Below are 27278 nucleotides of genomic sequence, written 5' to 3' on the forward strand. Positions count from 1 at the left end.
AAGAAGTTGAATCAGCATTAGAAGCCCTATAAAAGAAAAAGCACCAGGCGTTGATGGAATTCCAATTGAAATACTACAGCAATCAGATGAAGTTGTTGCAATACTGACGATGTTCTGTCAGCTGATCTGGAAGTCAACGTCACAGCTAAGTGCATGGAAGAAATCAGTGATTTTACCAATATTGAAGAAAGATGACCTAATGGAATGTGAAAATTATCAAACAATCACCCTCACTCCTCATGCCAGCAAGATTTTTTTAGAATATGAGGACCGTCAGTCTTTGTTTATTGTCATTTAGAAATTCATGCATTAAAAAATGGTACAACATTCCTCCAGAATGATATCACAAGAAAAACACAGGACAAACCAAGACTAAAACTGACAAAACCACATAATTATAACACATAGTTACAACAGTGTAAAGCAATACCATAATTTGATAAAGAACAGACCATGGGCATGGTAAAAAAAAAGTCTCAAAGTCCCGAGAGACTCATCATCCCACGCAGGTGGCAGAAGGGAGGAACTCTCCCCGCCATGAACCTCCAAGCGCTGCCAACTTGCTGATGCAGCACTATTGGAAGCACCTAACCACAGTGGACTCTGAGTCCATCCAAAAACTTCGAGCCTCTGACCAGCCCCTCTGATACAGCCTCTCTGAGCACCATCCTTTGCCGAGTGCTTCGACCCCGCCCCAGCCTCTGAGCAATAAGCAAAACCGAGGACTCGGGGCCTTCTCCTCCGGAGATTCTGGACCACACAGTAGCAGCAGCAGCGAAACAGGCATTTCAGAAGTTTCACCAGATGTTCCTCTGTGTTCTCACGTCCGTCTCCATCAAATCAGGATTGTGCATGGCACTCTACCTGACAAATAACAGACATCACCACCGGAGTGGCCGCTGCGAGCTGCATCGCGCCACCATCTTCCCACCAGGATCTTTTACTAAAGATCATTCAGAAAAGACTTCAAGCTGATTTAGAGCTGGAGCTTCCTGAAGTGCAAACAGGTTTCAGGAAAGGAAGGGGAACAGGTGTCATTGCAGATTATGTGTTTTATTGACTACAGCAAGGCCTTCGACTGCATTGATCATGACAAACTATGGACCACATTAAGACAACTGGCCATACCAGAATGTTTGATCGTCCTTGTGCACAATCTTTACATCAATCAGGAAGCAGCAGTTCAAATGAAACAAGGTGAAACAGAATGGTTCAGCATCCCTAAAGGGTATGACAGGGCTATATTCTCTCCCTGCCTGTTTAATTTGTATGCCTGAAAAATTTTCAGAAAAGCAGGAGTATACAAGGAGAATGGAAGGATGAGAATTGGTGGTAGAATCAATAGGCATACCAAAGACACAACAATACTGGCTGAAAACGAAGAAAACCTGATGTAGTTGCTAACCAGCATCAAGGAACATAGCCTCAAGATAGGGCTGCATCTTAACCTGATTAAGACCAAGATTATGACTACTGGCAGCACTACCAATTTCAATCTTGATGGAGAGGAAATTGAAGTGGTTGACAGTTTCAACTTACCTGGATCAATGATTGACACTAAAGCGGTACGCAGTCAGGAAATCCAATGAACAATCACTCTTGGCAGAGCAGCCATGAAGGATTTAGAGAAGATCCTCAGGAACGGGAATCTATCTTGACATACAAAGATTTGACTTGTGCACGTGATGATGTTCTCAATGACATTATATGGATGTGAAAGTTGGAAGGTAAAAAAGAAGGATAGGAAGTATATCAACGACATTGAGCTGTGGTACTGAAAAAAAATACTATGCATCTCGTGGACCTCTCATACAGCGAATGGATCGATCCTCAATGAAATCAAACCAAGTCTCTCTCTGGAGGCTCAAATGACAAGACCCCACCTATTACACTGTGGGCACATCATGTGAAGAAACTGCTCCCTGGAAAAGGATATCACGCTCAGCAAGGTGGAAGGACAATGGAGCCTGACATCAGTAGTGGGAAAGTTGTTGGAAGGTATTCTAAGAGACCAGATATATGAGTATTTGGATAGACAAGGTTTGATTAGGGATAATCAGCATGACTTTGTGGATAGGAGGTTGTGTCTAACCAATCTTACAGAGTTTTTCGAGGATGTTACCAGGAAAGTTGATGAAGGAAGGCAGTGGATGTTATCTATATAGACTTCAGCAAGACATTTCGCTTTGCAGGAGAAGCTAGAGAGTGGTAGTAAATGATTACCTCTCTGACCAGAAGCCTGTGGCTAGTGGAGTGCCACAGGGATTGGTGCTGGGTCCTTTATTGTTTGTCGTTTATATCAACGTTCTGATTGATAATGTGGTTAACTGGATCAGTAAATTTGCAGATGTGGTCAAGATTAGAGATGCAATAGACAGCAAGGAAGACTATCAAAGCTTGCAGTAGGATCTGGACCAGCTGGAAAAATGGGCTGAAAAATGACAGGTGTAAGTTGACATAGACAAGTGTGAGGTGTTGCATTTTGGGAGGACCAAACAAGGTAGGTATTACAGTGAGTGGTAGGGCACTGAGGTGTGCAGTAGAATAAAGAGATCTGGTCCATAATTCATTGAAAGAGATAGGGTCATAAAGAAAGCTTTTGGCACATTGGCTTTCATAGATCAAAGTACTGAGTACAGGAGTTGGGATGTTATGTTGAAGTTGTAGAAGATATTGGTGAGGCCCAATTTGGAGAATTGTGTGCAGTTTTGGTCACCTAACTACAGGGACAATGTAAGTAAGATTGAAAAAGTACAGAAAAAAACTTACAAGGATTTTGCCAGGATTGGAGGACTTGAGTTATAAGGGAAGATTGAATAAGTTAGAACTTTATTCCCTAGAATTCAGAAGATTGAGTGGAGATTTTATAGAGGTATACAAAATTATGAGGTGTATAGATAGGGTAAATGCAAGTATGCTTTTCCCACTGAGGTTGGTAAGACTACAACTAGAGGTCATGTGTTAAGGGTGAAAAGTGAAATGTTTATGAGGAACATGAGGGGAAACTTCTTCACTCAGAGAGTGCTGAGAGTGCAGAATGAACTGCCAGTGCAAGAGGTGGATGCGATTTTGATTTCAAAATTCATGAGAAGTTTGGATAAGTACATGGATGGAGGGATATCGAGGGCTATGGGACTAGCCAGCTTAAATGGTTCGGCTGGGACTGGATAGATCAAAGGGCCTGTTTCTATGCTGCAGTTTTCTGTGACTTGAAGTGGTTTCTCTTTCCACAAATGCTGCTTGGCTGGCTGAGGCTGAGCTCTTCCAGCATTTCTGCTGTTGATCCACCCTAGTCTTTAAGTCAATCAATATTGCTGAGTCGCTTGGAGATCTGAACTCAATGGTTATACAGTACCGCATGAGATGACTTGCAATGACTTTCTACTATAAAATACCCATTTAATTGGAAGTTTACAAAATTTTACGTGGCAATATCTGTTTCTGCGGTTTGTATCTTACATAATCACAGAGTTATATGGCAGAAAAATAGGCCTGTCGTGCTGCCATACCCATATCCAGACCGCTGGTGTACTATTTACACAAATCCTTCATCCTTCCGCTCCGACCCCTCTTCATATATCACCGACTACTTACAATCACCCTGCTCCTGGATGCACGTTCTGCGTGATCATCACCATTTCAGGTCCACTTGTGCTCTAAGTTAAGTCCACTTGAGCTCCATGTTGATGTCACCCTTTCAGGTCCGCCTGATCTCCATCCTGCCAGGTCCGCATCAGGTTTACAGGTCCGTTCCGCATCACCCGGCCGCCTTTGCACTGCTTCCTGCTGCCCTACATCGTTCACTCTCATTTCACACTCTCTTCACTCTCTCCCCTATCTGTGCGCTGGCTCGTCACCCCTGCATCTCTTCACATTTGGCGGTCGATTTGTAGTAACTCTGCTTTTATTGCTTTACAGTGTGTTCAATTATTGTTACGTATTTGTGAGTTAGTTATTTCTTTGCTCTCGCCATTCCTGTTCCGAGATCACCCAACACGTTCCACCTGGGCGATCACCCTTACAGGCCCACTTGAGCACCACGACGAAGTCTCCTTTTCAGGACCGCTTGAGCCCCAAGATGTTTTCACTCATTTCTGGTCCACTTGAACTCCAGCTCCCGTCTCCCTTTCAGGTCTGCCTGCTTTCCACCCTACCATCTCCCTTTCAGGATAACTTGACCCCCACCCTCCCATTGATTTTACACTTTAGAACTCTTGAACTCCGTGCAGGTAACGTTCTGTTTGCTGGTTTCATTCCACCTTTGCGCTTCCCTTCTGCTGCCCGCTACCTCCGTGTCCGACCTCGCTCTTCTCAGCCCTTTCACGCTTTTCCCTATCTGGTGCACTATCTCTTCGCCCAGTCCCTCTTTAAATCTAGCAGTCCACTTCCAGCTGCTCTCCTTACTTCACTCTACGTCCGATTATTCTTCTGTATTCTTGGGTTAGTTGTTTCTTCACTCCATCCATCTCTACTCCTAGATTACTCTACACCAGGGGCCCCCAACCTTTTTTGCACCGCGGACCGGTTTAATATTGTCAACATTCTTGCAGACTGGCCGACTGGGGGGGAGGTATTCAAGTAGGGTTAAACTCACCTCAACATGTCTTTTACAGTTAAGATTGCCAACTATCTCACTCCCAAATAAGGGACAAAAGTAGCAAGCAAATCCCGGGACACTTTGCCCCAGGAAACTACCATGACCATGAAGCCTTGCGCGGGCACATGTATGCGCATGCGTGAAGTGCGCATGTGATGTGTGCATGCGTGTATGTACCAATATCCCCCCCACCAATTGGTCTTGCCTTAATCTTCCCGACTACACTGTACATACATTATTTCTACTTTATATAGGCTGCGTATTTATTATATCATTCTTGCTTTTACTATATGTTAGTGTTATTTATTTTTGGTTTTGTGTGTTATTTGGTATGATTTGCTAGGTTATTTTTTGGGTCTGGGAACGCTGAAAAATTTTTCCCATATAAATTAATGGTAATTGCTTCTTCGCTTTACGCCATTTTGGCACGAAAGGTTTCATAAGAACACTCTACCTTAGCGGGGGAAATATGGGACAAGGGCGGTCCTGTACGGGACAAACCAATTTAGCCCAATATACAGGACGTCCCGGCAAATACGGGACAGTTGGCAACCCTATGTTCAAATTCAACAGTGCATGATAGGGAATGAGGAAAGGTGCAACTGACTCATATCGTTTCCTCGTGGCCCGGTACCAGTCCGTGGCCCGGTGGTTGGGGACCACTGCCCTACATGGTCCGCTGGGCCATCACCCTTTCGGGTCTGCCTGTATGCTTTTCCCTGCTGCTCGTACCTCTGTACCCTACGTCGTTCGCTCTCCCTTCTCAGCCTGTTCATGCTTTCCCTGTGCTGTCGCGTCACCCTGCACCCCCTCACACTTGGTGCTCCACTTAAAGTTTCTCTGCTCTCCATGCTTCACCCTGCGCACGATTACTGTCTATACACTCGGTCAATCCCCGCACATGGTTCACCCACACAGTCCACTTGAGCTCCATCTTGCCAGGTCTTGGACATTGCTGATTAGTCTCCAAGATCTCTCTAGCCTGTTTTTTTTACAAATGCAACATTGCTCATAGAGCAGTACGGTACAGGAACAGGCTCTTCAGTTGTGCTAAACTAATTAAGCTAGCAATTAAACACCTTTTGCCCACACAATGTCCACATCCCTCCATTCACCTCACATTCATCTCCTGATCTTTGACGATCAACACAGGTACACCTCAAGGTTGCGTGTTTAGCCACCGCTCTACTCTCTCTCTGCTCACGACTGTGCGGCTAGGCACAACGCAGGCTCTATCTATAGATTCACCGATGATACTACCGTTGTTGGTAGAATCTCAGATGGCGACTAGGAGGCATACAGGAGTGAGATCGGGTGGTTGAGTGGTGTCGCAACAATAACGTTGCACTCCACGTCAATAAGACCAGGGGATTGATTGTGGACCTCAGAAGGCAAAGTCAGGGGAACACACATAGTACCCATTGAGGTTCCTGTAGTGGAAAGTGAGCATCCAAAATTCCTGGGTGTCAACGTCTCAGAGAATGTATCCTAGGCAATCACGAAGAACATTAAATAGTTTAGTTAAAATAAGTAGTGCAAAATAATACAAATTTTAAAAAAGTAGAGAGGTAGTGTTCACGGGTTCAATGTTCATTTAGGAATTGTATGTCAGAGGGGAAGAACCTGTTCCTGAATCGCTGAGTGTGTGCATTCAGGCTTCTGTACCTCCTTTGTGATGAGAAGAGGGCATTCCCTGGCTAATGGGGGCCATTAGTAATGGACGCTGCCTTTCAGGGCACCATTCCTTGAAGATGTTTTGGATGCAATGGAGGCTAATACCCAAGATGGAGCTGACTAATTTTACAATTTTCTGTAGCTTCTTTTGGTCGTGTGCTGTAGCCCCCACCCCCATACAAGACAGTGATGCAGCCTGTCAGAATGCTCTCCATGGTAGATCTATTTTAGCTTTCAAGTGTTTTAGGTGACAAACCAAATCTCTTGAAACTCCTGATGAAATATAACAACTGCCTTGTCTTCTTTATAGCTGTATCAATAGGTTGGGATCAGGTTAGATCCTCAGAGATGTTGATACCCAGGAACTTGAATTTGCTCACTCTCCACTTCCGATCCCTCTAGGAGGATTGGTTCATGTTCCCTCATCTTGCCCTTCCTGAAATCCACAATCAGTTCTTTCATCTTACTGACATTTAGTGCACAGTTGTTGCTGTGACACCACTCAACTAGTTGGTATATCTCACTCCTGTAGGCCCTTATCATCTCCATCTGAGATTCTACCAACAATATTTGTATCATCAGCAAACTTATGGATGGCACCTGAGTTCACCTAGGCACACAGTCATGGGTACAGGAGAGTAGAGCAGTGGGCTAAGCATACTCCTCTGAGGTGCGCCAGTGTTGATTGTCAGTGAGGATGAGATATGCTCACCAATCTGCACAGGTGGTGGTCTTCTGGTTAGGAAGTCGAGGATCCAATTGCAGAGGGAGATGCTATTAGGGACAACCCTCATATTACCCTTGTGGACAAATTAAAGGAGTCTGAAAACCCACGGTAAATGTTTTAGGAATAGCTTCTTCCTCTCCACCATCAAATTTCTGAATGGTTCATGAACCCATGAACATTACCTCACACTACAGTAATGTTTTATGTCTTGCACTGTACTGCTGCCACAAAATAACATGATATGTCAGTGATAATAAGCCTGATTGTGATTCCGACTAAGAGTTTCTTAAACACCTCTATCATATTTGCCACTACCCGGCAAACACCACTTTCTGTGTAAAATAAACCCTTCCTAGCATATTTCCTTAGAAATTACCCCTTTTCATACTTCTTTCCAACTACCTCTGACCAACTTTTGGTCATCTATACTCATTTGTTGTGAGAATCAGTGTCAAATGTTCCGTGCTCCCACTCATCCATCCAGCATCCTCTTCGACTTTCTACCATCTGGCAGGAGACTCTGATGCATAAAGACAAGAATGGTCAGGGCAGGAAACAATTTGTTCCATCAGGCTTCTGAACTCCATGCCGCATTGCATTTGAAGTGTCACTGGTTAATTCATTCAATTGTCACTTTATACACTCTACTTTGTTTATTTATGCCTAATTCATTTGTGGATTTTATTCTTACAAATAAGTTATTGTGTGTTATGTGTACTACCGTGCTTAACACCCTGGTCTGGAGAAACATTATCTCGTTTGATGATATACATGTATATAGTTAAATGACAATAAACTTGACTTGACTTGTTAAATTGACCTAAGGTGGCAGTACTCGATGAACTGGAGGAAACACTGTTGAAGTTGTGTGTATGTGTGCGCCTGTGTGTTGCGGGGAGGAGGGTGGGCACATGACACTTATAAGATGCTTGCAACAATCTGGCATAAGACAAATATATGCTCTCCTCTGACTGAAAATCTGAGGCAATTAGGATTTAGTGCGATGGGCATTTCACCCATTTATTCCCAAAACCAAGATGGCAACTGAAATTATTTACAAAGAACGTGTTTTAATTCACAGGAATGGATCCTACTGATTGAGTCCTCCACCTATAGTGTCTCCCTATCCATTTTTGGAAATTAACTGTATGAGAAAAGTATAGAATAAGTAGCAGGATACCTTAGTGGTATTGATCTTGGGCTACAGGTATATAGCTCGCATAGAAGTGGCAACTCAAGTAGATCAGAGACTACTTGCCTTCATTGGTCAAGGCAGTGAGTCATAAAAATTGGGAAGCATGTTGCTATTGTATAAAACATTGGTTAGGCCCCATCTGGAGTATTGTGTGCAGTTCTGGTGGCTGCATTACAGGAAGGATGCGGAGGTTTAAGAAAATACAATGGTTCATTGTGATTTTGCGCAGATTAGAGAGTATTATCAATAAGGAGATGTTGTACAAACGTAGAATGTTTCCTCTAAAATGTTGGAGGCTGAGGGGTGACCTGACATACATAAATAGTTGGAGTTATTTTCCCAGGGTGCAAATGCTTTAAGGTGAGTGGGCAAGGTTTAAAGGAGATGTGCAAGGCAAGCTTTTTACACAGAGAGTGGTGGATGCCTGGAGGTGGTAGAAACAGGTATGATGGCAATGCTTAACAGATGTTTAGACAGACACTGCACAGGCAGGGTATTGAGGGGCATAGACTACATGCAGGAAGGTGTACAGTTTAAATTTCCATCCTGTTCAGAACTGACATCATCAGCCATAGTTCCTGTTCCCATGCTGTACACTATTCTGTTCTATGAATGGCAGGGCCAGCTCAAAAAGTCAAATAGCTCTTTCGATGTTTTCCATTATTTCTAAGACCTTACTTCTTGATTATCAGCAAACAATAATCTGCAATAAAGAATCAAGTTTAGCTAATTAATACTAGCTCAAGTTATTTTTCAAAGTATGACTTGGTCATGAAATTCAAAGTTGTTGAATGTATTTATTGTGTTAAAATGTGATTCCACATCCAGTGTTTATGTGGATTTGTAGATAATACCATCTTGATAATCTCTTTATAGATATCCGATGAACTTCATTTAAAACAACATTACTAACAAAGAGAGATCACATCTCAAACTTTATTTTGAAAATATTTGAATACCCAAAGACATGGTTGTAGTATTCTATAAATATGGGTTCACAATATCAGACATTTTTCAGTTTTAAAGACTTTATTTTAAAGTATATAAACATTATTGAAACACCTTTACATAAATTATTTTTTATTTCCTGTGACTAATATTTGCTGAGCAGCAAAATCAGAAATTAATATAAAAACCTTCATGGACAATTCTTCCAGATACAGTATTACAAAAAAAATGTAATAATAAAGTTCTCAATTTGCCTTCTGGTGACTGCAGCGTGATTGTCGTAATTTGAGAGGCAAGTAAAAGCGAGCAGGGTACCATCATCAATCAATTACTCTATCAGCAGCTATTATGCCTCCTGCCCCCTTCCCCTCCCCTCCCCCGTGCCTCAGTGAACAGGATCAGTGAAAAGCAGTGCCATTTGTAGCAGTGAAACATTGGCCACAACTCTACCATAAACCATTACTTGACGACTACTTTTAAGAAACTATGCAGACTACACCCTGCACACGTCAACCTGTCCACAATGTAACTTTATTTAAATTTCTTTTTAAAAAGAGTACGACAGTGTGTATGACAATAACATAGTTTGTTTATTAATTACGTCACATCCTCAGAAACATTATGGCCCCTCCCACCCCTCCCAAGTAGGAACGCAGGATTCAGTAACTATTACCTCAAAGGCTTACTGTGTCCACTACAGTTGCTATGGCAATAAACAAAACAATAACATCAGTGTAAGAAGTCTGGCTCAGGCTTCAACAGATCCATACATTGCCGGTATGCTCAAACAAGTTTTCCTTAGGGGCATATATTACAAAAGGTTGCATCCATGAAGTTCCTGTTTCATTCAAGATGGGCATTTTGGACTCAAGTCTTTCAAATGAGACACCCATGAGGCAGTAAGTTTACTGAGTCCATCAGAGAGAGGTGTCTTTTTTCAGCCCAGAGGACCTGAGCTATCCTATAAAAAGGGGTACTTGTCAAGTCTTCTCCTTGGGCTCCAGTTTACTACAGAGAGTCCTCAAATGCTGAAGAACAAGGTGCAAGCTCATTTGACATGAATTTGATTCTTCTCTTCAGCTCCTAATGTTACTTTCAGCACCCACTTTTGAGTTTCCATCTCCTTAGGAGAGGAGATAGTGATTGTGATCACCCTTCCAGCTCTTGCCAGAGATGACAGCAATTCGGTTTGTTACCTCCTTCCCATCTCATTCTGTCTCAGGAACTGAATATTGGTGGAACTGTCTGCCAGTTCCGGGTACTGTTCCACTGGCAACACATAGTACCCATCATAACCTTGAACTCTGCCTGTGCTCAGAAGCTGTTGTTTTTCTCCTTCTGTCCAGAGCCGACTTCCTTCCTTCCCGTTTCTTGCCTTCTGCTGCTCTTTAGACCAGGCGTTCACGAGAGCTCTTAACCTGGCCTGGTCTAGCAGACGTGCCCTTTCTTCTTCCAGAGTATCTAGTGTGATTCCATAGCGAATATTTAGCAACAGGGCGCTGTACTGAAGTTCAATGTTTGTGAACCTTCTAGTCCTTCCATTAAGCAGAATTGTCGGCTGCGAAACTGTCACGTTAATTCCATTGTCCAGTACTTTTCGGCCATTTGTTATGCCCAAAGTTGCCAGGTCTCTGTCCGATGAACCGATTTTCACCAAGTAGTGTGAGTCTATTCCATTGATGGTGTAATGTATCTTGTCTAGATAGTGTGCATTGTTAAGAATGCTTGCTATTTTGCGACTATCTTCACTTGCTAGAGTGGTCACCCCTGTTGTTATTCTGCCTTCCTTGACGGCAAACATGATCCCCTTTCCAATGATGGAATTTGGGGCTGAAAACCAGTGTCCTGGCCTGTCTTTGTGGCCGGCCCTGGAGTATTTGGGCAGCGAACATCCCTCCAGTGCCATAAAGGCATTGTTGAGCCTTTCTGCTGCTTCCTGAACTCCTGAAACAAACTGAAAAACAAATCATAAAAATATAGCTGTTTCATAAAGGAAAAGATCAAAGTTGCTGCTGTGTTGTTGAAAATGGAGCTACTGGTTACTTGCTTGGCTGTGAATGTTCTTCACCTATCCACTCAAAAGTCAAAATGGTAGAATGCTCAATTCACCCACTGAGCTGGGCTGAGGCTAATGTCCTTTGAATCCCATAGCTGGAGCTGCAGATGTGTCTTTAAATGACTGTAAGTAGTGGTGGAGGGTGAGGTGAATTGGTCGTGGGGTCAGAGTGGTGGTTCAGAATGTTACACAAAGAGGAAAAGGCAGACTATTTAAATGGCTAATAAATTAATGGTCACAGCTAGGAGCAAAGCAAACAAACAGGAGGGCACTTACAAGTACAAACACAAGAGATCCTGCAGATGCTAGAAACCCAGAGCAACGCAGAGAATATGCTGGAGGAACTCAGCAGGTCAGGCAGCATCTAAGGAAAGGAATAAACAGTTGACATTTTGGGCCAGGACTCTTCATCAGGTCCTGATGAAGGATCGTACCCTGAAACGTTGACTATTTATTCCGCTCCATTGCTGATGCCTGACCTGCTGAATCCCTCAAGCATTTTGTGTGTTGGGTAATTACAAGTAGTGTCAGCAGGAAAGGAAGTGGAATGTGTCTGTAAATAAAGAATGAAATGAACTATGAAAGTAATCAGAAATAATCACGGCCCAAACAATCATATTTTAGCATTAGTTTGTCATTATTTCTTTGAAGACTTCTGTCATCAGGTAGCAGTAGTGAAGACTGATATAAGGTAATGCTTTCTTCTCCTACCTGTTGAAGAACTTTTGGCTAGGCTGTCAGTGAATCTCTAGGAATGAACCTCACTTTCCTACATTTTATCGTTGAAACAAAATTTATTTCAGATCTGAGGTAACAGTTAATATTCTCAATTTCTCCATAGCTGATATTTAACTTTGCAAAAACAAATGGGTCATGGATACTCTTTCTGAGAAAAAGTTTAATGACAGAATTTTTTAAAGGAAGGAAATCAAAGTTTAAAGTTCAAAGTAAATTTATTATCAAAATACATATATCTCACCATGTACAACCCTGGGATTCATTTTCTTGAGGAGATAACAACATTGATAATTCTGGGCAGAAAAACAATTTAAGGACAGTGAGGTTAAAGTAGTATTTGGAATTGGAAATGGTATTAGTTTATTATTGTCACATGCACCCAGGTACAATGAAAATTTTGTCCTGCCTACTGTTGACATAGATCAAATCATTGAGTTAGTACAAGATAAAGCAATAATATAAAGCAGAATAAAGTGCAACAGCTATAGAGAGAGTTCGGTGCAGGTAGGCAGTAAGATGTAAGATCATAACAAGGCAGATTGTGAGTTTAAGAGTCCATTTTATCATAAAAAGGAACCATTCAATAGTCCTACAACAGTGGGACACAAGAAAACCAGAGAAGGATGCAATGAGATGATATTGACAGATGGGAAATCAAGGCATGCTGATGATTGAAAGGAAGGATTAGCTTAGTGAAAAAAAGTTAAGAGCTGGAGGAAGAGTCTGAGCTAGCTTGCTAGAGATAGTGGAGACATGCACATTTTTCAGATAATCTTATCAAATGTGTGGGTTGGAACAAATGACAGACCTATTACAGCTTGATGTACTCTAGCTATATCTTGTCTAAGCTAATACATCAGATACATTTAGATCCATCCCTCTTAGATTTGTGTGAGCAAGCATTATAGGTAATATCAGAGACAGTAAAAGGTTTTCTGTGGATAAAAGACATCAAATGAGAACGTGCAAGAGTATAAAATAGCTAAATGTATTGTCTGGTAATAACAATAGGAATGTTTTAGATTTCCAAAACCTGTTGGTTTCCTTACTTCTGTAGTTTACTATAGGCCATGTTATAAGAAGTACCTAATGTTATAAGAAAGGACACGTACAATGTTAGGTAGAAAGTTAAATTGTCAGATGTCAGCAGGCTGAAAGACATACAATGATCTTTGGACAAGCAAGAACTGAAATAACGATAAATTCATTGAGCTTTGTTTCCATACCCGCACATTATCACGTTCTTCACTCTCCACTAGTTCATAAGGAGGTGCTGCAAAACGGACTGCTGGTTTAGGGAATCCAGGAATAATGTTGTATAACTGAAACCCGAACATCACAAGCCAGCTTTTGACATCTGTAGGAAGACAGAATTTAAACTTCGTACGTTTGTTAGAATATAGATTTCATGTATTTTATATTGTATGTAACTTTTTTCCAAAACATACAGAGAACCATGCAACTGGCTGTTCCAAAGATTCTGCTGAAAACATCAGTAAATACCATTGCATGTGACCAGATCTTTGGTACTGTAGGTGTATTTGTATCATTGACTGACTACTTATTAATCTGGACCTAATTCTGTCTGACCAGAATCTTTCCATCAAGACTTACTGTTATGTGATCAATTTATCAGAAAAGGAGATATAGCAAATGCAGTTCATATATTTCCTTCATAATCTGATAGAACCTCATCCAATCCCACTGCAAAACGTTTAGGGGGCAGTGATCATAATATGATAGAATTCATCCTGCAGTTTGAGACGGAGAAGATACAGTCAGATGTATAAGTATTACAGTGGAGTAAAGAGAGTTACAGAGGCATGAGAGAGGAGCTGACAAGAGTCAACTAGAAGGGGACACTAGCAGTGATGATGACAGAACAGCAATGGCTGAAGTTTCTGGGGTCAATTCGGATGGTGCAGAATAGATATATCCTAAAGATGAACAAATACTCTAAAGAGAGAATGAGGCAACCATGGCTAACAGGGGAAGTCAAGGACCACATGAAAGCAAAAGAAAAGACATATACGTAACAAAGCAAAAAAACTTAGTGGGAAGTTAGAGAATTGGGATGATTTTAAAAACCAACGAAAGGTAGTTAAAAAACCTAAATGAGAGAAAAGATTAAAAAAGATGATAAGCTAGCCAATAATATTTTTTTCAGATATATAAAGAATGAAAGAGAGGTGAGTAGATTCTAGACTGCTGGAAAATGACACTGGAGAGGTAGTAATGTGGGACAAAAATGGTGGGTAAACTTAGTAAGTATTTTGCATCAGTCTTTACTGTGGAAGACACTAACAGTATGCCGGAAATTCAAGTGTCGGGGGAAGACATGAGTATAGCTACTATTACTGAGCAGAAGGTGCCTGGGAAGCTGAAAGGTCTGAAGATAGGTAAGCCACCCGGACTAGACGGACTATACTTTAGGGTTCTGAAAGAGATAGCTGAAGAGATTGTGGGGGTATTCGTAATGATTTTTAAAGAATTACTCAATTCTGGAATGGTTCTGGAGGACTGGAGAATTCCAAATGCCACCTAATTCTTTAAGAAGGGATGGAGGCAGAAGAAAGGAAATTATTGGTCAGTTAGCCTTACTTCAGTGGTTGGGAAGACGTTGCAGTTCATAATTAAGGATGAGGTTTCAGGGTACTTGAAGGCATAGGCAAAAGTCAGCATGCTTTCTGAAAGGGGAAATTTTGCCTGACAAATCTGTTGGAATTCTTTGAGGTAATAACAGGCAGGATAAACAAAGGAGAGTCAGTGGATGTTGTTTACTTGGATTTTCAGAAGGTCTTTGACAAGGTACTGCACATGAAACTGCTTAACAAGATAAGAGCTCATGGTATTACAGGAAAGATACTAGCATGGATAGAGGCTTGGCTGACTGGCAGAAGGCAAAGAATTATAATGAAGGGGGCCTATTCTGGTTGGCTGCCAGTGACTTGTGGTACTTCACAGGGGTCACTTCTATTCACATTATATGTCAATGATTTGGATGATGGAAGTGATTGCTTTGTGGCCAGGTTTTCAGATGATACAAAGATAGATGGACAGGCAGGTAGTGTTGGGGAAGCAGGGAGTCTGCAGAAGGACTTTGAGAGATTGAGTGAATGGGCAAAGAAGTGGCAGATAGAATATTGTGCAGGGAAGTGCATGCTTGTGCACCTTGGTAGAAGGAATAAAGGCGTAGACTATTTTCTAACTGGAGAGAAATTTCAAAATTCAGAGGTGCAAAGGGATTTGGGAGTTCTAACGTACGATTTCCTAGAGGTTAATTTGCAGGTTGAGTCAGTGGTAAGGAAGACAATTGAATGTTAGGAAGGAGGTGATTCTGAGACCTGATAAGATGAAGGTCAGACTGCACAGAGTATTGTGAGCAGTTTTTGGCCTCTTGTCTAAGAAAAGACAAGCTGGCATTGGAAAGGGTCCAGAGAAGGTTCATAAGAATGATGCCAGGATTGAAAGGGTTAACATATGAGGAGAATTTGATGGCTCTGGCCTGTACTCACTGGAGTTTAGAAGAATGAGGTAGGAAATCTCATTGAAACCTATCGAATTTTGAAAGGCCCAGATAGATTGGATGTGGAGAGAATGTTTCCTATAGCGGGTGAGTCTAAAACCAGAGGGCACAGCCTCAGAATAAGGAGATGTCCATTTAGGATAGAGATGAGAAGGAATTTCTTTAGCCAGAGGATAGTGAATCTCTGGAATTCATTGCCACAGACAGTTGTGTAGGCCAAGTCATTGAGTATATTTAAAGTGGAGGTGAAGTGTTTTTGGTTAGTCAGGGTTTGAAAGGTTATAGGGAGAAGGGGGTTGAGAGGGAGAATCAATCAGCCATGACGGAAGCCAAATGGCTTAACTCAGCTCCTATGTCTTATGGTCCTAAAATGGATGTATAATTTAGCACATCTCGGTAGTGTACAAAGTGTGTCAAAAACAAGGTCATAAAGCTGCTTGAGTAGGAATGGTACACTCTATGAATGGCAGTCTTCATCAGGTTGGTACTTTATTAAGTCAAGTCCCTGATGTGTCTGACAAGGGTTTACCGAGAAAGAGCTCCATTTTCGAAAACATTTTTCTTCATGATGCGGAGCACTTTCAAACTAAACAGCCAATCCAATCATAAGTAAAAGATTCAGTTTACGTCGTCTATGTTTTTCAAACTTATGATTTTATTACTATAAAGGTAGTATGATCACTTGAGTCAAGTATTATTTTCTCTTAAGGGATTGTCTATTGGTGGGTCCTCAGGTGACTGTAGAGGCCGAGCTGGGATCCACATATTCTGGTGCAGTGTTGAGCAAGAGTAAGTGGTGTTTATAGTTAGTGCTTGGGCCTTAAGTATGGGCCACTGCTTTTATTACTAAAGTTGGCACACAAGAATGGAAAACTACATTTCTTTCAAATATGTTCTTGAAAAAAATATTTTTAATATTTAGGTGTGCCACCTTGGAGAGACACCATAATTGTACATTCTCATTAATTCTGACCATGTAGAATGCAGCAAAAAACCTGGTAGTAGATCTTCTACTGGTACTTTCAGAAAGATTATCTTGGATATACTGGAGACCAAGAGGATAACAGGTGAAATACATTAATGCTGTGTCCCTCTCATCTGAAACATTTCCCCTAAAGGGGAAGCCTTTTAGGACTGAAATGAGGAACAACTTCTTCACACAGAGAGTGGTGAATCTGTGGAATTCTCTGCCATAGGAAACAGTTGAGGCCAGTTCATTGGCTATATTTAAGAGGAAGTTAGATATGGCCCTTGTGGCTAAAGGGATCAGTGGGTATGGAGAGAAGGCAGCTACAGGGTTCTGAGTTGGATGATCAGCCATGATCACACTGAACGGCGGTGCAGGCTCGAAGGGCCGAATGGCCTACTCCTGCACCTATTTTCTATGTTTCTATTGTTTGGCAAAGTCAGAGGTAAGTTGTTTACATAGAGAGTTGTGGGTGTGTGGAAACCTGCCGGGAATGGTAGAGGCAGATAAACTAGGAACATTTAAAAACTCTTAGATAGCAAGGGCAGTACAACATCATGGGCTGAAGGGCCTGTACTGTGCTGTAATGTTCCATGTTCTTTGTCCTATGAAATAAAACAAAGGTAAATATTTAAATTGATAACTTTGCAATAAATTCCTCACAGCCAAAGTAATTATGAAAATTCACCCTATTTCTGCTGAGGCAAATACCAATCTTTAATGAGTTAATCAGCAACATATCTTGACTCTTTATCAAATATTCTTGGTAGTTTGATGTAATTTTGAAATTTAATGTAATGCAATTTATTCATATAAAGTCTATTACTTTCACTCTATTTGTCAGTGATCTCACCATGTACCTGTAACATAGTCTTCCACATCTTGCACATTGCTGAGAGGATTGTTGTTCTTGAACATGTATAAAGTAAAAGGGGAAGGATCTTTGCCAATATTATTCCATATAGAGTAATCAGGAGCTGTCCAACGTCCAGCTAAGACATCATAATCTCTTTGTCCAAAGTGGACCAACTTAGTGAGAGAGTCATATAAGCCACCATGAAATCCCACTGCAAGTTGAAAATCAGGGTTAGAATCATGATAGATTTCACCATAGGCAGTGTACTGAAGCTGTTTGATCATTAGGCCTCTACTGCTGAACACTGCCAAAGGAGTTCCTGTGTTGTCTGAAGCAATATAGAACTCTTCTCCACTGCTAATCTCCATGGCAAAAAGATGGCCTTGGAGGTCATAATATAGGGAGGTGATGTCTGAACTGGAGTGATTATAGATGTGAGTTACCCTAGTTGGGTTGTTTAGATCTGAATAAAAGAATTGCAGATGCTGGCCAAAATTGGTCTTGCTGGAAACTCTGCGTCCTAGTCCATCGTATCGATATTGCACACTCCACCCATTGGTTTTGCTGTAAACTCGGATCAGCAGACACTTAGAATTGTATTCAAACACATCAGACCCTCGCTGAGAAAGAAGGCCATCCTCATCTAGTTTGTACTGTACATCTCCGAGGCGGGTAATCCTGTCTCGCAGATCATAACGTAAAGCCATGAGACGAATGCTGCTTCCAGGATTCAACAGATGAAGGTTCCCATTTAAGTCGTAACTGTAGCGCCAAGTTACTTTTTCGTTCACCGCAACAGTCTGCAGCTGGCCATCTCCATCGTAGTCGTACGTATACTTGGTTGTATTCGCATAAGGTCCAAGCTTAATCTCTCTTTTTATCACTCTTCCCATGCTGTCATATTGAACTGTCATCCAGTACATGAGTGACCTGAATATCTCATACTGAACCTCTTTGATGCGCCCATGAGTATCAAAATGCTTACTCAAGGTCATCACAGCCGTGGTGATGATCTGATTGATATCATAATATATAACCCCAAACTTCCCAAAGTGCTCAACCTTACCCGATATCTCGTCATAGCGGTACAAATCAACGGGAAGTGGTGTTTCACTTATAACTGGCTTCATGCTGGCAACCCGGAAGCTGTTTTCATGGTACGTGTAATCAAAACGTGCATTTACCATTCCCTCTTCTGAGAATCTATAGATCTGTCTGTCAATCAGAGGACCAATTTTTCGATACCGGATCGTGCATGAGAATCCACCACTTTGCAAGTTGACCATCTTGAGCACACCCGTTGATTCATCATAACCAAAGGTGACAGCAGTACTGTCGTAAAGGATCTCAGACAGCTTTGATAGCTTTCCGTATTTATAAAACACTTGTCGACCGGTGCCCAAGTAAGCAGATTTCAGTATCCGTCCTTCCATAGTGAAGTCAAAGATATTTGAAGCATTACTTTCAGGAGGATGGTAAATGTTACGGATGTAACCAATAGAATTGTGGGTAGACATAGTATGCCGGGCTACACTGGGCATTGTCACTGCATGAAGACGGTCTGTTTGATCAAATTCAAAGATGTACTGACGTTGGCTCTGGAGAAGTAATACCATTGACTGTGTAAAAGAAGAAAAAAAAAGATTTAGTAACTGGATAAATAAAATATAATCATAATTTTCTCATAGCCCAGTGTTTTTTTTATTAAAAGTAGTTACTATTTGCTCAGATGCAATTACAAATATGGCAATTGTCTGAAGTTCTTTGTTGGTCTGAAAATATTACCTCAACTATTCTGCTTCCCATACTTTAGAAACTGGATAAATTAAGCACACTCATAGGTTTCTCATATCGCACTGTTTTCATTAAAATAGTAACCATTTGCACAGATGCAGTTATATATATGCCAATTGCCCAAATTGTCAGACATTCTTTGTTTGTTGGCCCACAGGTGTTACCCTAACTAACACTGCTCCTTGTACAATGGACGTGCTCCATCCATTTCCAGTGGGTGTGCTGACAGAGCCATCAGAGCATTAGGAACACAGCCTTTTTAAATGAGTGAGCATCTCTGTCACGGACCACTGAAATCAACTAATTTCAGAGATATTATTTGTGAACGTTGGACTTTGGGCGCACGTCGATGAACCATGCAGTGCAGCAGCAGTGCTTTCTGCTAATATAACAAAACTGGCAAATTTCTGCGATTGTATCATCGTGCCAGGAGAAAGTTCATCATAATTATCATAAAGGCTTGGATAAATAGTGCTTGAAGACAAAACAAAATCATGGTTCACTGGGGAAAGGTGAATAGCAATTCTAAAGCACTGACATATTGAGATTGATGCTCTTCTTTCCTGGGTCATTCTATGATCGCATGATAAAAGTCTTACATCACAAGGCTTTTTTTTTCTATTTGCAAACTGCTTCGTAGATATTTGTTGACAGCAAATCAATAGCCTTGAATTTTTTTTGTATGCAAAACTGAATAATTGTTATAATATCTTATGCTTATTTTTAGACATACAGTGATAACCAGGCTCTATGATTACTTAATCTGTAGCCATTAGCTCACATTAGTGTTGCTGACATGCTCAAAAAACATGTAAATATTGATGAAATTCTACGAGCCAATATTTCAAATTTTTTGCAACAGTACTTAGATGTTGGTAAAAACTTGATGGAATGATTTTAGTGGGAAAGATGTGATTTTCAGTTCAATGTCTAATGTATTAGAAATACTATAATTTCTCTCTTTTATCTACTCTGAAGTTTCACAGCTGAGAGAGAATAAAAACAACCAAAGGGTATCCACTCTATTGTATCCTATTTAACATATTGAGTACTCCAAAAACCATCTGAAGATTCAAACTAGTTTATTCCTTGTACATAGTTTATTCTTACATGTACTTGCATAAATATTTCCCTCCAAATACTATATTTATGAGATGGAGAAGAGGAGGTTTTAAATTAACTCTACCAGAACTCCCAATAAGATGGTGTGAGCAGATTCAACAGCAAGTTTCTTCAGGGAATTGGACACTGAGATTGAGGAAAGCTGTGTAGAACCCACAAAAGCGTGGATGCGTCCACGTCCACATCAGGACACACCCTCCCCACCATTGAGCACATCTAGAAGGAGCACTGCTGCATCATCATCAGGAATGTCCACCATCCAGACCATGCTCTCTTCTCACTGCTGCCACTGGGAAGGAGGTACAGGTTCCTCAGGTCCCATACCACCAGGTAGAGAAATAGTTATTCCCCTTCAACCATCAAGCTCCTGAATCAGTGTGGATAGCTTAACTCACCTCAACACTAAACTGATTCCACAGCCTATTGCCTCACTTTCAAGGACTCTACAATTCATGGTTATCGGTATTAATTAATTAATTAGTTTTACTTTTGTATTTCAGTTTGTCTTCTTTTGTACCTTAGCTGTTTGTCAGTCTTTGTGTGCAGTTTTTTGTTGATTCTATTGTATTATTTCATTCTATTGTGAATGCCTACAAGGAAATGAAACTCAGGGTAGTATTTGGTGAAACGTGGTATGTGGTATATGGTATATGGTGATAAGTTGGACTCTTAACCTCACAATAGACCTCGTTATGATCTTGTGCCTTATTGTTTTCCTGCACTGTATCTTCCCTGTAGCTGTTACACTTTATTCAGCATTATTATTGTTCTATGTCAGGGCACTGTGTAGCAATCTGATCTGCACGAACAGTAAGCAAGACAAATTTTTCAGTGTATCTCAGTACATGTGACAAATGTAAACCAATTCCAATTCCAAATCCAAATCCAGTTAACGATGTTAGTTAGGAACTAAATCCATGCAGGTCATCACCTGAATGGCAACAGAATATTCTGGCATCTTCCCCCTTCCTTTCCAGTCCTGAAGAAGGGTCTCGGCCTGAAATCTTGAATGTCTATTCTGTTCCATAGATGCTGCCTGATCTGCTGAGCTTCTTCAGGGTCTTGTGTGTGTTACTTTGAAGGGAGTGGCTTCTTCTTGTATGCTTGCGTGCGTCTATGGAACATGGGTAACATTGGACAGGATAGCATATATTGCCCATTCCTATCTGCCCTTGGAAGTCATTTTATTCCACCACTGCCGTCCTTTGGGTGAAGGGACTCTGACAGGGTTATTAGGCAGGGCGCTTTAGCATTTTGACCCAATAAAGATGGATGATTGTAGATATATTCCCAAGTCAGAATCATGTGACTTGGAGCGGACTTGGCAGGTGGTAGTACACCTATGCATCCATCATCCTTGTTGGCCTAAGTCATTGTTTTGGGAAATATTGTCAGGGAAGCCCAGATGAGGAACTACAGTGCTTTTTGTAGCCGGTGCACATTGCAGCCATTGTAGCCACGCGTAAAAGACATGGAAATTTAGAAATGTATAGGGTGCTGATCAAGCAAGTGCTTTGTTCTGCATAGCGTTGAACTCCTTGAATGCTGTCAAGGAAAGATTAGAGGAGAATTGTAAATCTCATATCAACTAACTATGCTTCACTTATTTTTCATTCTAGGGAACTATTTAATAGTCTTATAAATGCATAACGGAAGCTCAAAGCATAGGTTTGAATCTCAGCAGATCTATTTCATTACTTGGGAAATTTTGTTAAATGCCTTTCACAATTTGTTTATGAGAGTGAAAGAGATGCTATTTTTCACAGTTAATAACTGAGCAACTTTGTTGTTCACAAAAAAAAATGACTAAACCTAATATTCTTCACAGGGATAAATGTTTGGCAAGTAAACTTTGTGGCGCTATAAAGAAGGCAATATTGTTTCATTGTTTTCCTTCAACATTTACACACTAAATGTATTATTTCAAGGCCATATTTCCTTCATATTGAAGCTCAACAACAGGGCAGTGAGAGAAAGCAGGAGAAATTGCTTCATTTGAACAATAATATGTCTAACCGATTATAAACATACTTTATCAAGGTAAGCGTAGCTCCAGACTTTTCCATCAGAGAAAACTCGGGATATAATCCTGCCCTGTTCATCATATTCATTTTTCTCACTCATCGCACCTCGTTGAACTCCAATCACTTTCCCAGTGGAAGAATATGAGACGTTAACTGCAGCTAGACCACTGCTTGGGAGCCAGATTGTGGGCCGGCCCAAAGAATCATAAATAATCCTCAATGTAAATTTGCGATGATCATCATAAATCTTCTCTGTCCGTGAATTGCGATCAAAATCAATGGAAAGCAAATTGCGTCCATGCACCTGTTTAAAATTAAAGAACCTCAATCATAAATGTTCCTCTCTTTACTTAAAACAGGCCTAGTATGCGATTACTAGGGCAATTTATTTCATTTTAATTATAATGGCTTTTGCCTGGTGTAGATGATTGAATTTTGTACCTTTGCCAATACAGAAGAAAGCTTTCAAATGACATTATCATCAATATGATTTAAGTGATTGCAATCTGGCATGAGTTCAAAGAAACTGCAATGCATTCAGCCTTTGCTAATGAGTATGAACACTGTGATTAACAATTTAATTATCAGTTTTTCACTTCTCATGTGAAGTTTTAAAGAATGTACACCTTATTTTCTTCACATCTTTTGAAAAAAATCATCATACCCTCAATGATTAGGAGAAATTTAATTTCTATGTTTAAATTATGAAAACATAAAGCAACATGACAGTGACACGTATCACTAAGGAACTTGAAGAAGTAATTTCATTATCCAAATTAAGTAAATTGAGATCTTATCATAATTTTGTTTTGGTGCTTAAAATAATGTTTTCTTGGTTACTAGGGTGTGCTGTGTATAAAATGAGCTCTCTGTGATTCCTCCGAAGTGAGTTATCATAAAATGAGTCAATGCCCAATATTCCCCAGCCTAGGTTGCCACTCTAGATCCCTAAATGAGGCCAAGGTATGTTGCTTGGCTTTCGGGCAATGAGAGAACATGACAGACCCAGGGGAGTGAAATTAGACTTTCATCTGAGCTGCATATTAACGTGACTGCCCATTCACTTGCTAACCATGATTCAAGTTAGCCTTCAGTTCCAGTATATCCTGACATTAGTTTGATGACCTTGCTTCTACTTTATGAATAGAAGCTGGGAAACATAGTTAATCTAGATTCTGACCAGGATCTGTACTTTTTAAACCACTTACTGGATCAGTATCAGAATAAGATTTAATATCACTGGCATATGTCATGAAATTTGTTAACTTTATGGTAGCAGTACAATGAAATGCATGGTAAATAAATATAGAGAAAAAAACTTTGTTAAATTAAGTATATATATGTCTATTAGGCAGTTAAGTAGTGCAAAATAACAGAAAAAACAAAAAGGTACTGAAGTAGTTTCATGAGTTCAATGTCCATTTAGGGAGCAGATGGCAGAGGGGAAGAAGCTGCCCCTGAATCGCTGAGGCTTCTGTACTTCCTTCCCGATGGTAACAGTGTGAAGAGGGCATGGTTTGGGTGGTGGGAGCCCTTAATGATGGATGCCACCTTCCTAGGCACCACTACTTGAAGATGTTTTGGTTACAATGGAGACTGGTACCCATGATACCTAGCATAGAGCTGACTAATTTTACATGTTTCTACAATTTATTTCGATTTTGTACAGTATACCACCCCCTCCCCCCATACCAGGCGGTGATGCAGCCAGTTAGAAAGCTCTCCATGGTACACTTGTAGAAGTTTTTCAGTGTTTTAGTTGACAAACAAAATCTCCTCAAACTCCTAATGAAATATAGCCACTGTCTTGCCTTTGTTGTAGCTGCTTCAATGTCAGAGATATTGACACCCAGGAACTTGAAATAACTCATTCTCTCCACTTCATATACCTCTGTGAGGATTGGTTTGTGTTCCCTCATCTTACCCTGCCTCAAGTCCACAATGAGCTCTTTGGTCTTGCTGACTCTGGGTGCAAGGTTGTTGCTATGACACCACTCAACTAACTGGTGTATCTCGATGTGGGCAAAGTCAGTCTTAACACGGAGAAGATAGTGATGAGACATTCTTTGGACTTGTAGAAATGGTGCATGCACATTATGTGGTAAACCACATATATATGTTGTAACTGGGTTACCTGTCTAGACACGCCCCTCTGCTGACTGCTCCTGTGGTTCCTCCCAGAGACCCCTGAATAAAGGCGATTGTGTCACTGCTCCTCTCAGTCCAGGACAGATACTCAGCATGGACGTTGGTCCATTTACTGTTAATAAAAGCCTTTCAGTATTTACTCTACTTCCAGTCTTTTGGAGTAATTGATAGTGCATCACATTACTATTGGTTAGAAGTTCTAAGACTCTTAACCAGCAACAGTAGTGGCAGTATCTTTCTAAGTCAGGCAACACACACACACAAAATGCTGGTGAACTCAGCAGGCCAGGCAGCATCTATAGGAAGAGGTACAGTCGACATTTCCGGCTGAGACTCTTCGTCACCCTGAAATGTCGACTGTACCTCTTCCTATAGATGCTGCCTGGCCTGCTGTGTTCACCAGCATTTGTGTCTGTGTTGCTTGAATTTCCAGCATCTGCAGATTTCCTCGTGTTTGCGTCTTTCTAAGTCAGGATAGTTTGCATTTGAAGGGTAAGCTGCAGGTGGAGCTACAGTACTTTGCAAAAGGTATATATCTACAGCTAGGATGCCTAGGATTTTTGCACAATACTGTCGTAATTTTATGTATTGCACTGTACTGCTGCCGCAAAAAAATTAATGATATATGTGAGTGATCATAAACGATTCTGATATGGTCTCTATCGTGGGCTAAGAGTGGGAAGGGGGCAGGGAGAGGGGAATCACGGCTGGGTAAAGGGGAAAGGTGAAGGGAGGGAGCGGGAAGAACCAGAAGGACATTCTGTAATGACCAATAAACCAATTGATTGGAATCAAATGATCTTGCTTGGTGTCTCAGGATTGAATGTGTCTGTACCCTTGCCAACCTCCACACCTGACACTCCTTCCTCTGACTCCTGTCCTAAACTCCTTGCATGCCACTCCCCCTCACCATTCCCAACATCCTTTGCCAGATTTACAAACTCGCTCTCTGCTGCACATTGATAAATACAATACTCTGCAAAATCTCAGGCACCCAAGCTATATAAATGCGCCTAAGACTTCTGCACAGTCCTGTATTTCCATTAACCCGCTAACCTTGTCCGTCTAAGCCATGGATTTCTTAATTGTTCAGGGGAGCATGTGAGGGAATCAGCCTCCCATTCCAGATACATATTGTTAATTCCAAGTGATGAGGTTCAGACAGCTTCTAAGCTCAGTTACTTGGAAGTTAAAACAAAAATCTTTTCTTAACATTTTAACAACAAATGGCATTCAGCTTTAAACAATCAAGGACACTCCGATGTCTCATGGTCTTAAGAAGGCCTTGCTTCCTAGTTTGAAAACCAATGCTTGAGGCGTTAGAAGCCACAAATTTAGGAGGTGGTGCTGAAAAGACCTTGGTGAGTTGTTGAGTTGTTGCAGTTGTAGACAGTGTACACAGCAGAAACTGACCTGATGTTCGCTGGAAGAGATCTAAATTGCATTTTCAAGGAAGAAGAAATCTTAATAGAAATTTAAATAGAGGCAAGATAACTTGCTTATTTCAGATTGAGTAAAAATATTGCATAACAAGTCCCCAGCAAGCCTTTCAATCCTGGCCAGAAAGAGGTGATTCAAATGGGAAGGTGTGCAAACAACCAAGAATTAAAGGTTGGTCATGATAAAATTTAAACTTGCCTCCTGCTGGCATTTGAGTTTCTATGATATTTTGCGGAAGATGCTTTTAATTAAAACATTTTTTGGCTACAGTTACCTTCACAGAAAGCTAGAGGTTTGTCAAAACGAATCACAGTGCTTGGAAGAAAGGATGACCAGAGGGATGCCAAGCAATTTTGACTGGTTGAATTGCATCCCTCCTGTGTTTGTGAACAACATGCTCTCTTTGCTTATTAAGATGTGGAGAAAAAAAGTCACCATATGAAGTTATGAGTGCAGACCCTGCCAATATATGTAAACGTCCAGCAACCTGTTTTAATGAATGCCTCTTCTGAAGCATCCAATAATGAATATTAGGCTTATGAGGTTGAAAGAAGACATGCCAGGCTAATGAAAAGCCAGCGCTACATGACTGGCATCTTTTCAACTGCAGGCACAAACCAATTCTCAGCACCTCTACCTGCCAACGACATTAGAGATCTGCTTTTTCAGGGGTCAGGGTCAACAAAGGGATAAATGCTGAGTTGTGCCATCTGCTGTAGGGATACGTGGAGTTGCCATGTTGCAAAATGCAGTACATTGGGGACAATATAGTCACCTGTACTTTGAAGTTTGCCTATAATGCTGAAATTAGATAACTTGTATAAAGAAACATACATGCGGGAAGCCATTTAAAATTTCAAAAACAAAAACACACCAGAGAGTCATAAATCCTATAAAGAGCTGGAACCCAATAATTTAAAATGAACATGCTCATAATGAACTACCCTAAGTTTCCTTCCAAACACAGTGACTTTTCCCTTGATCTGTTCCTTCCTGAGACGCCATTCAATTGAGTTCAGTCCATTTTCCACAGGTAGTGTGATATTGCGCCGTCCGACTGTTGGACTGATGGTTCCAGCAAGAATATGAGGCTCAGTGTAAAAGCTGACCCCCATTCCATTGGCATACATCACACGAAGGGTGCCATTGTTGCAAAGCTGGTAACTGTTTCTCACTTGATCTGGTGGAAGAATTACATCAGTAATTAAAAAATCCATTTGCTAAACACTAGTTAACATTTTGAATACAGTTAATTCAAAGGAATACACACCGGGATTGCTAGATTTCTAAACAAATAGAAGTCCTTTGGCACATTACAACAAAGGCGATGCTACAAGTTGTGTAAGCAAGATTTAATCCTTCTTTTTCTGTAATTAAGGCATCTGATAGAAAAACACCCATAAAATGAAAAGCTTCATGAGAGTGACTCATTTTTGTTGACACGTTTTCTTCTGATCCTCTATTTT

The 27278-nt window shown here is 40.9% G+C and overlaps 1 protein-coding gene across 4 annotated transcripts in view; it reads right to left on the bottom strand.

Annotated features, from left to right (window-relative positions):
* Positions 1-9225: 9225 nt before the first annotated feature.
* The window catches only part of tenm2a (teneurin transmembrane protein 2a), a 588582-nt gene continuing 570529 nt past the window's right edge, over positions 9226-27278 (bottom strand). For all 4 annotated transcript variants that reach the window (XM_072264025.1, XM_072264023.1, XM_072264022.1 and 1 more), the window contains 5 exons: positions 26757-26992; positions 22232-22528; positions 17289-18903; positions 13162-13292; positions 9226-11095 (listed from right to left, as the gene is read on the bottom strand). In XM_072264025.1, the coding sequence (XP_072120126.1) occupies positions 10334-11095; positions 13162-13292; positions 17289-18903; positions 22232-22528; positions 26757-26992 (3041 nt within the window). In that variant the 3' untranslated portion in view covers positions 9226-10333. The remainder of the gene's footprint in view (positions 11096-13161; positions 13293-17288; positions 18904-22231; positions 22529-26756; positions 26993-27278) is intronic.

Source organism: Mobula birostris, chromosome 7 (genome assembly GCF_030028105.1).
Source record: "Mobula birostris isolate sMobBir1 chromosome 7, sMobBir1.hap1, whole genome shotgun sequence".
Taxonomy (NCBI): Eukaryota; Metazoa; Chordata; class Chondrichthyes; order Myliobatiformes; family Myliobatidae; genus Mobula; species Mobula birostris.